At 37.8% G+C, this 11,168-nt stretch overlaps 1 protein-coding gene across 8 annotated transcripts in view; it reads right to left on the bottom strand.

The window, feature by feature from the left end:
- Positions 1-2,613: 2,613 nt before the first annotated feature.
- LOC109462328 (rho GTPase-activating protein 5-like) overlaps positions 2,614-11,168 on the bottom strand; it is a 50,515-nt gene continuing 41,960 nt past the window's right edge. For 5 of the 8 annotated variants that reach the window (XM_019758859.1, XM_019758865.1, XM_019758862.1 and 2 more), the window contains 7 exons: positions 7,954-8,006; positions 7,610-7,687; positions 6,965-7,142; positions 6,519-6,596; positions 6,007-6,159; positions 5,403-5,508; positions 2,614-5,169 (listed from right to left, as the gene is read on the bottom strand). In XM_019758859.1, coding sequence (XP_019614418.1) covers positions 4,989-5,169; positions 5,403-5,508; positions 6,007-6,159; positions 6,519-6,596; positions 6,965-7,142; positions 7,610-7,687; positions 7,954-8,006 — 827 coding nt within the window. In that variant the 3' untranslated portion in view covers positions 2,614-4,988. Of the gene's footprint in view, positions 5,170-5,402; positions 5,509-6,006; positions 6,160-6,518; positions 6,597-6,964; positions 7,143-7,609; positions 7,688-7,953; positions 8,007-9,423; positions 9,586-10,049; positions 10,239-11,168 lie in introns of all 8 variants that reach the window. The other 3 variants (XM_019758861.1, XM_019758866.1, XM_019758860.1) reach the window with 2 other exon arrangements.

Genomic DNA, 11,168 nt, shown 5'->3' with positions numbered 1-11,168 from the left:
TATTGCCTTAACCTTAAAGACTCCTTTCCTGATAAGTTCTTAGCAAAAATTTGCCCCTCCCCATCTAAGCAAAGAAGCGTCCTTCCGCCACCAAATATTGCCTGTAAACACATGGTAAAGATAACCCCTTATTACCCATAAACATTGCCTTAAAACAGTAGCCAAAACACGGTAATCCGACGGTCTCACAGCGCCACCTACCGTTATTAATCAGAATTGCAACACGTACTTCCAGGCTCATACTTCAGTATGTAATGTAGAAGTGCACAGTGCTTGCCGCTCGTATGCGGCATTTCTCGGCCTTTTCTTCCCAAAATTAACGGCAAATATTTCCTTAGGCCTGTTCCTTGAAACTTTACTTGATTTAAAGATTCTAATCTGATTAAAAAAAACTCCCCCAACCCCAAATATTGCCTTAACCCCTTTCCCTGATAAGTTCTTGGCAAAAATTTGCCCCTCCCATCCAAGTATTGCCTTATACCTCCAGTTTATGGAGACACTTAAGAAAAGTTATAATCAAATAATTCCCCCGTAAACATCAACTTGTATCTTCCATATCTCGACTCTTAAGGGTTCTAAGAAATTGCCCCCTTAAATATCGCCTTAAAACTTTCATAACTCAACTGTGATAAACCTCTTTAAATATTGCCTTAATACTTCCATATCTTGACTATGGTTCTAACTAGAATAGCCAGCTCCCTTATATGGGCTTCGAACCCCTGTTCCTTGCAACCCTTCGTTAAAACGTTCTTAGCAGATTAGCAGGCCCCAAAACATTGCGTTAAAGTCTTGAATCCTTAATACTTTTCTTTAAAAAGCTCTAAAATAAGCGTACCTCGCCAAATATTGCCTGAAAACACCTGAGACTTCCTGATGGTAAAGATAACCCCATACCCATAAACATTGCCTTAACACGGTAATCCGACGGTCTCACAGCGCCACCTACCGTTATTAATCAGAATTGCAACACGTATTTCAGGCTCGTACTTCAGTATGTAAGAACTGTTTGTATGTAAGGTAGAAGTGCACCGCTCGTATGCGGCCTTTCTCGGCTTTTAATTCCCAAAATTAATGGAAAATATTTCCTTAGGCCTGTTCCTTGAAACTTTGATTTAAATGTTGTAATCTAAAATAAACTTCCCCACCCCAAATATTGCCTTAACCTTAAGACTCCTTTCCCTGATAAGTTCTTAGCAAAGAATTGCCCCTCCCATCCAAGTATTGCTTTATACCTCCAGTTTATGGAGACACTTGGAAGAAAACTTATAATCAAATAATTCCCCCGTAAACATCACCTTGTATCTCCCATATCTCGACTCTTAAGGGTTCTAAGAAATTGCCCCCTTAAATATCGCCTTAAAACTTTCATATCTCAACTGGCCTTAAACTCTTTTTTTCATTGAAAGGTCTAAGCAAACAAGTGTCCTTCACCAAATATTGCATAAAACTGTTTGAGACGTCTTGATAGTAAAGATAATCCCCCTCCCCATACATTTAACTTTACTTTAAAAGGAAAACTACACTAAAGGAAAAAAAAGCGGGTTGTAACGACCAAAACGCTCCCAGTAGGACTGGATGATCTGCAAAAACAAAAAGCTGCTAAGAATATTAATCCATCAAAGTAAACTTCAACAAAACCTGGTTTTAGGTTCAATGTACAGTTTAGCCAACACACGGTTATCCGACGGTCTCACAGCGCCACCTAGCAATATTAGTCAAAACTGCAAGACGTACTTCAGTATCATATTCATATACAAGGTAGAGATATTAAAGAATACAGTATTCGCCGCTCGTAGGCAGCATTTTTCAGCTTTTTCCCCCCAAATAAACCCCCAGCAAGTCTTTGGTTGATATTCAGCAAGAACTTGCTCCTAAGAATCCTTATTTATCATCACATTCCTTCTCAAAGCTTGGATTTTAGATTCAACGGTCTCAGCACCACCTCAGCGGTATTAATCAGAATTGTAACGCGTACTTTAGTGTACAAGGTAAAAGTGTACAGTGTTCGCTGCTCGTATGCTGCATTTTTCGGCTTATTTCTTCATAAAATAAACGTCTTTCAACATTCCCGGCAAGTCTGTGGTTGATCTGTAGAAAGAAAATGCAGTCACGAATCTCTTTTCATTAGAATATGCCTTCTCAAATCCATGCCTTCACGATTAGCTTCAATAGCCTCCAGTGAAGCCAACAGGTTGTCATCTAACGGTCTCACAGCGCCACCTAGCAATATTAATCAGAACTGCAACACATACTCAGTATACTAGGTAGAGGTGTACAATAGTTGCAGCTTATATGTGCAGTTTTCTTTCCCTAAATAAACGGCTTGTTACCTTTAAGATGCTCCAAGTAAGTATGTGGTTGATCTGCAGAAAGAAACTGTTGTCAAGAATCTTTTTTTATCAGAGTATTCCTGTAAAACAGCGACCTGTGGGGCAACCAATAAACACTGAACCAAAACTTTCTCATTTTTGTAGGTTTAGACCAAGTCTCTACCACTACACAAATTTAAGATTTTTTTTAGTTTGACCACCTTATGCTTGGTTTTTACAGACAACTGCTTAAGTACATTATAAAACAAATGCAAACATTGTATTTGCCATTCAAAATACTGTACATGCCCTTTATTTCTTCTAGCAGACTATGGTATAAAAATGAAGTAGCGCTGGAGTAAAAATGGTTAGATCTCACTCTACAGGCTGAGGCAAGCAAGTACAGAATGTTGCAGGCCGTAGTTCCTATTACAATGTGTTGTTTCTGTACACCCTTCAAAACTTATCACATAGCAACAATATGGTACCATGGACATGTATTTTCGTTAAACCAGTATTTTTAATTAGCAGTTGACTATATGTCATAAATAAAACATTGTCATAAGCAATTTTCCATACAATCTTTTGGTAATGCTACTGACTGTAACTGAAAAGTACACCAACATGAATCATTGATTAAAGTGCTCGTAGTTACAAAACGATAGTCAAAAACTGTGGAAAACCTGGAATTTTACTATGGAAGATCGTGAAGCATAGTTAATGGGAAAACACATGGTATTCTGACATACTTATTACAGTTGTGCTATTGTAGTATTTCTTCAGTAACATTGTAGTGATTTAGACAATAGTACTCTTTGCATCTATAATTTGAACATTGTAAAGACTCGCATTATTTTGTACAGAGAAAAAAAATGCTTTTCAAAGATTGCATCACAGATTCACAACTTCTGCCACAAAGATATTCTAGGCTGCTTTCATAACATGCCCATTCATTGGTCAATCTATCAAGCCTTCCCATTGGTCACCACATTCTATTGACAGATTTGAAAAAGTACACCACATGCCTTTTTGTGTTACAAACTGCATAATCTATACAGCTCTGTTGGACAAAACGTTTGATGGTTTGCTTACTTGAAAGAGTCTTGAAGGAACAAGAAACAGAAACAAATTCCTTCTCCAGTGACAGAATCCACAACAATGTATACAAAACTTGTTAAGTGAGTTAGACTACAATGGTATAAAATGTACAGTTTATTAAAAGCAGTATAATCTGTACATAGAGAGTTCCTCACATTTATCTAACAACATCCAAAAAACTGCAGACTTGCATTTTTTTTTTGCCTTCTTATGGTGTGGTCTGTAGTACTTGTATGTCCCTGTGCTATCAGTGGACTGGCCTAAACATGCTACAAAACATACAGAAGAACACAAACAGGTAGGCAAAATGGGGAGGTATAGCCTATCATTGACCCTATCTAAAACACCAAAAAACAACAAAACCTGTAAGCTTTCAAACAACCCTATACAGTAAGACGGTTGCAATGTATGATCCATATTTAATAGCATGTCATGGCTTCCCAAATTACACATCATTACAAATACACCCTTATTTATCATTTGTACATAATAAACCAATGGCATTGCATTTAACACAACAAGACATGTATTCCCAAACAAAATGTTTCGCATACAGAAAAAAAAAATGCTGTACAAAACTGGTGAGAAAAAAGCACAGTGGAGAACACTTAACGAATTTAAGGCATTGAAGAGAAATACAGAATAAGTTTTTGCACAAGTTGTATAAAAAACCATCTTGATAAAGTTAGCCTACTGAGCAGCACACTAAAGGAGTCACGTTGGAATGGAGCTTAATTTTTGTAACAATGTCCACTTCATAAGAGGGAGTGAGAATGATTTTAGTGTTGATGCATAAAGAAAGTGAGACAATTGTTTACAACTGAACGAAAAAGCTGCACCATCCTCTACAAACCCAGTACACCCTGACAAGCAGCAAAAGGACACTCTGAAACATCATATGTACAAAACAATTATCAGAAATGTTGGGCATTTAATATGCTTTTGCCGTCCATTCATATTACTGTGCAATTATTAATGATATTAACAACAAGTAGGTTTCACCACACAATCGCGCGCACACTTGGGGGTCACCCTTCGGATACCCCCTCCCAAATTTATCCAATGGAAATGATTCGTAAAACTCTTCCAAAAGTGTTAATAGTGCAACTCTTTGTATGATTATGTGCACTGTAATGTCCTACATTCGAGCACTACTTAATACATTATTAGAGTAAATCTGTACAATGGTGAAAACACGTTTGAATATGATATCATAAAATTTCTTTCATAGCAACTGCACCATCATATTGTATAGATGCTGGAAAAAGCGTTCTCTCTCAAAGACATTTTCACAACTCCTGCTTGAGAAATGTTTGCTGGGTAGCATCATGGTGTGTTGTTTCAAGGTTCAGAAAAGATCAGCTTTTATAAAGCGCCCTCTTTCTGATTGAGTGAAAAGTGCAGCTTCACTTGCCTAGCAAAGTAAGACTTGGTGGGATTTTAACTATACAACCTAATCGAGCCACAACACTCCTGCTCCATATGCAAAGCCCTCGCTGGCGTGTGCACAGTTCGCGCACGTTGCTCCGGAATTCTACGCGCTGGAAAGGAGCCGTCGGCACCGCTCGCGATCAGGCGGGGTTATGACCCGGCTTCCTCGTAAATTTGCGGAGTGAGTCGGATGAAGTTATCCATGAGGAGGATCTTCTGGCTCTGTGCGCCCATGTCAAAGGTGCTGAAGTCCGGCCGCATCAGCGTGGGCATGAAACAGATGGCCAGGTTCTCACTCGTCATCTTGTTGTCTGCAGAAAACTCGCTTACTCTGAGGGATCAGAGGAAACAGTTCACAGCGATTGCATAAACATGTAACATAAAAGCAGTTAAAACTCAACAACGCAGCATTTCATTTTGAAACGACAAATCAGAACTGGAACATGAAAAAACTAGAACAAATCCACCCAGAAACGGCTCTGAAAAAACCTTCTCTTTGCAAAGGTAATAACCAACTTTAAGAGGTGAAGAGTCCAAGGTAATTGTTCAAAGTCATCTACCTACCTGTACAAGTGTTCCAGCAGGTACTTGAAGACAGCTTGGGTGACGGGTGACAGCTTTCTCAAGACTTCTTTCAGGTTTCTTACCTTGATCTGATCATCTTTGGTGCCTAAAGACAAACCACAGGAAAAAGCGTGAATGTTGATTTCACAAATCTTATTACTTCGTAAACTACAATTATCAACTATTTCTAGAGTCTACAGCAAAGTTGAACTGTAATTTCCAACACAAAAAAAGTTCATTTCTTGACAAAGACTGCAGTTGGACAGTCACAAATTTGGGCAAGTGCATTTTTTGTGGTGGAAATCACAGCTCAACTGCTTCGGAATGATTTTACCAACAGAGATGAACTTTCGAGCTACTGTAAATTACGATTTTTTTCAAAGTACAGTACTTTTATATTTGCAGTTTTCATGGTCACTTCTTTATCACAAACTTATTATTACTGGGAACAAATAATTTGCTGACTTTTTTCTGCACTTGCCGCCACTATGAACATATAGTTCTGTGAACATGCCCATTTTTCTCAGACTGTGAACTTTTACTACCACGAACATTAAAAGATTTACAGTATTCTTATAACGAACATAACAAAAGGCAAACTTACTTATCGCTACGATCAGATCGTCGTGCACACTGTGAGGGATGAGAGGGTCGGGAAGTTCCACGAAGAACGACTTGAGCGCTCCCGCCGCCGCGTTCACACTGACCTTGTGGTCACCATCGGCAACCTGAAGGTCGTTCAAGTCTGTAATCTCCTCTGGAAAAGTCAAATAAAAGTAACGTTAACAGACATACTTATACTTGACATACTTTCACTAGGAGACACAGATTCATATTAAAAGTGCTTGAAAGCACTACCTGTATGCCAAATCCACTGTTTTCTACTTTGCATTGGCCTAAAAGAGTAGGGGTCCATCCTGGTATGAATCAATAGTACGTTCTTATGCAGATTGTACTTACTGTACAAGACTGGTATGTTATGTATGTGAAACAAATAAACAAATCCTCAATATAACACTTAACTTGCTGTGAAATTCACTTCCAGTCAAAACTTCAGTTCACTATGAGGAAGCACATTCCAAAAGAATCAGTCACAAAAAACGATGTCACACTTACCTTCATCAAATTTCAGACGAATCAGGTCTGTGTCCTCTTTTTTTCCATTCACACGGAAGATGCCCTCCGTTCTGATACCTGGAAGACAATGGTTCATCAGCATTCTACCTATAATAGTCGTTTTGTTATACTCTGTCACAAGAATCTAAATCTTCCTGCAATAGAGAGTACTACTGTAACAGTGTTCACACAGTGATATAGTCTTGTAGCTCTTTATGACAAGTAGGTCAACATTGCATCAGGATTTTGCCTGTTGCAGACAACATTTATTCCAACATCACATTTGGAAACTACAGACGGAGTGTTAACCTTATATGCGTGAATACAACCTTATACGAGACGTTCTGCCGAAGTGCTATGCACAATATATTACGGGTTTCGCATAGGTGCAGTACGTTCTGCCGACATGCTTACCAGCTCAATCTACCCTAAGAAGAGTATCTCACCTTCATTTTCAATGTACTTGACACACATCTCCACAAACAGAGGGATGGGGTTGTCCTCAGACTGGACTATCTTCTCCATAGGCAGACCAAAATAGTTCCCGCTCAGGTTCTTCTGCTGAGGCAGGGGGAATGGTTTCGTCTTGGACTTTTGCTTCTCCATCTTTTTCTTCAGCTTCTCCTGTGGAAAAGAAGACATTTATAAAAATGCTTCAAAGTCTGCAGGAAGAATGTGTGATGTGCTCTGTGATGTGTGTGATGCAAGATACCAGCTACTTTGCTGAACTTATTTTGTATTGTTGCAATCCTAAAAATTGTCAAATCAAATCAAGTAACAACAAAGGAATCATTCCACCTGTATAAATTGAGCGTCAAGGCTCAAAATGTACTTTTCTTCATTACCACATTGGTGTGGATAATATTAAAAATCACCTGCACCAAAGAATTTTACCAAGCTGAACACCATTTAGACTGTGGGATCATGCTGAAAACAGTTTAGAAACCACTGCAATTGCATGTTATAGCAGAAAACAGAGCAGACAAAAATCCACAAACATCTATAAGCACAGTTCATGTTACCAGTTGGTATTTTGCTCATCTTTGTACAGAAAAATAAAGCGCAGAGGGAAAAAACAGACTGTAACAAACCTCTTCCTTTTGTTTTCTCTTGACATCTTTTTTCTGCTGTCGTTCCAGCTTTTCCTGCTCTTTGCTGCGCTTCTTTCTCTGCAGATATGAGAGAGGGCAAGAGAATAAGCGGAATACTGTTTTTAAAAAGCAAAAAAGAGAAAAACAACCAAGCTTTAGACACAACAGCCTCCAGTTTAATTCCGAAATTCTAGTTTCATTCTGGACTACTTCCAAATCTCAGCAACCTTACATCTAGATGGGCTAAATTACAATAAGTTCAACCACTTTGATTTCTGTACTGTGCTTGTTCTTCATTTCATTTTGAAAGAATTAAAAGGAGAGAAATAAGAGAAAATCCTTACCTCTTCGTCATCACCGTCTGACTGGTAGGCAGAGTCAGGAGCAAACCTTCCCGCTGAAATAAGAAATGTTCAAATATATATAATAATATATATGTACTCATGGAAAACTTCTTGTCAAAATAAACATTTCATACTATGTAATTAGGTTGGTTACAAGTATCTGAAGCAAATTAACACCTTGTATTCTAAGTTTGCATTTAAAAAATATCAACATTGACTTCTTCTGACAGTATTGGGTATACCTACAATAAAATGCTTTCTTTGTACTTTTGGATTAGCAAGTAAAGTATTAGTGTTTTTTTTTACAAGGTACAACTGCAAGGTAAACGCTGTACGGGAATACATATAAAAAAGGCATAGAAAAATAAATTTAAACGATATATTTGAATAAATTTAAAAGCGTACATTGGGATGAATTTTCTATGCAGTATGTAACTGTTTGTTATTAACATGTGTACGGTATGTAATGTAGACTTGGACAATCATCACTCATCATGCAGGGTTACAAATGGCATGTGTGGCCTTGGCTGAACAACTGTATGTATCTGCCTATGTCCAGCCAAGGCCTATGTGGCCTTGGTTGTTCAGTATGTAAGAGAGGATGTTATTGGATGAGCACAAAGTATCATCAACACTCATTGGAGAGAGGACAACACACTACAAACTCACAGTCACAGACAAATTCATGCACACATGTGAGAAGTGAAGAAAGAGAAAGTGAAGAGAGGGATTATACACACTGCAAACTTTCACTCCAAATCAAAGGACAACTACAACAAGATCAAAACTACCTTTATTTCAGACTGGTGTACATCTACACACAGTTATCAAAGGAAATTATTAGTAACTAGAGCTAATCTAATTAATATGTCAGACACAAAACTCTAACTAGTAGTTGTTAGGTGCTAGATCTATTGGGGCTTAGTCCAACAAAACATTAAGAGGATTAGAAAACAGAGCTGTGATCCTAATTATCATCTTTTTATCTGCTACTACCAAAAAAAAAATTGTAGAAATTTAAGTTAAATTTTGAAAATTTGCTAAAGCTTGATTTCAAATTTGAATCAAATCAAATAAGCCTTCAACGTTTTTTTTCCTAAAACGTTGAAGGCATCAGCCAATCACATCAATGACAGGAAACTTTCTGATTGGCGAAAAAAAAAAAAAGCTGATCAGCAAACAACAGCCAATGATCATAGGAAACTTTCTGATTGGTCAAAAAAACAAGCTACTCAGCAAACAACAGCCAATGATCATAGGAAACTTTCTGATTGGTCAAAAAAACAAGCTGATCAGCAAACAACAGCCAATGATCATAGGAAACTTTCTGATTGGTCAAAAAAACAAGCTGCTCAGCAAACAACAGCCAATGATCATAGGGAAGTTTCTGATTGGCCAAAACACAAGCTGTTCAACAAACAACAGCCAATCATGATTGATTTTTTTGATGACTTCATCCTGGGACTCTACCTGGTCTTGGTGAGATGGCGTCAGTGTCAGATGTCTGAGGGGACGTGGCGTCTCTTCGCTTGGTCGTCCCTTTTCTGAAGGACTTTTTCTTTTTCAGCCCAGCGTTCTTTGGGAACTCGTCACCAGTACCCGCACTGTCGTCTGATGGCGAATTCCCTGTTCCTGGAGGAAGGAACATGAAACACATCTTATTTGTGATCATGAAAGGAAGGACGTTTTTGAAGAGGCGAATACGTTACATGCCAATTTCTCCACGTAGACAAAAAGAAAACCACTCTCCTCTTAATATCACAAAACCAACACAATACAGAAAAAGTGGTATCATTCATCTTCTACTGTCTCAGAAAAAGTAGTCAAACCCAATAAGTCCAAATTTAGTGACAAAACTTAGACTAGAGTAGTCACATGGTTGATAACTCTGGTACTTGAAGGCATGACTATTTCTTTTTCTTTCCTGAGCTGGTGTTAGGTACTTACAGTTAGTAGTTGGTACGTCCACCAGTTTATTAATACATGTATTAGTCATTTTGTACATCATGCACAGAATAATTGTTCTTCACATGTATTGTTCTACAAAACATCTACTATATATACAACCATCAAAACAAAAGTTGAGTTGAACTCACCAGTTGGCCTGTTTCTGATGATGTCGGTGGTAGCGTAAGGTCCTCTGCTCGGCGGAGGGGAGCCCTCGTTGTCCGGTACTCGCCGTTTTCCCGTCTTCTTGGGGGTGGGTCTCCTGTTCATCTTGTTGTAGATGTCTCTTCTCTCCCTCTCCAGAGAACTGTTGTATTCACTGTCACTGTCTGTGGTGGCTGGGGAGTAACATCACACAGGTTCAGACAGTCAAATACCATAGCTTTGCTTTTAAAATACATTGCAGCCAAGTATGGCTGAATTGCATATTTCATACAGACTTATCCAACACAACCTCACAGAGGTCTTCACACATTACTGTATTAAAACCTTTGAAACAATAAAATCAACTTTATATGTACATTAGTTGGCCCATCACTTAGCCAAAGTACCCATTATATTATGACAGTAAGATAAATGAGATATGAGATATACAATAAAAGAATTCATGAAACCTACTGAGAACTAATAACTTTCTGTAATATGCATAATTTTCATCTACACATCTTGCTTCAATAATTATGGATTCTTTATAAGTTGGCAAGATACTGTGGAATCAGACCTCAACCTTTCTCATGAACTACTGACCTTCCTCGCAGCTCGAGACTAATTTTCCACATAATGCACATAATCTACTGTACATGAATGTGTTTGGACAACTATCTGAAAGACATATGAACAACTAGAGTTCCCCGATCTCATACCTTCGCCAAATGATGTTAATCTTTATGACTGACAAATTATAGATTAGATTATTCCCCCCTGATTTAAGAAATAGGAACCTAATTTTCATGAATTATATCATTTTATCATAATCTCAACCAAAAGACAGTCTTATATTAACAAACAATGCATTCTAGCATTTCCTAATAAATTATGCAAATGAGGTCCTGATTTGAATAAATTATGTTTAATGATGTTCACCTCAATTTAACTTTCAAATACCACAAGTATGAAATTCCAGGCAGTTATCATTACATAATTATAATTTTTTTTAATTAATTATGCAAATTAAGTCATTATTAACATAATCAATATCTTCCTGTGTTTCTCTCGTTGTCAATTACCAATGTCACAAGCTTCAATTGTCCTATCATGGAATGCAGATG

The sequence above is a fragment of the Branchiostoma belcheri genome, unplaced genomic scaffold (genome assembly GCF_001625305.1).
Source record: "Branchiostoma belcheri isolate BF01 breed outbred unplaced genomic scaffold, Haploidv18h27 scaffold115, whole genome shotgun sequence".
Classification (NCBI taxonomy): Eukaryota; Metazoa; Chordata; class Leptocardii; order Amphioxiformes; family Branchiostomatidae; genus Branchiostoma; species Branchiostoma belcheri.
This window is presented reverse-complemented; position numbering and strand designations above follow the sequence as displayed.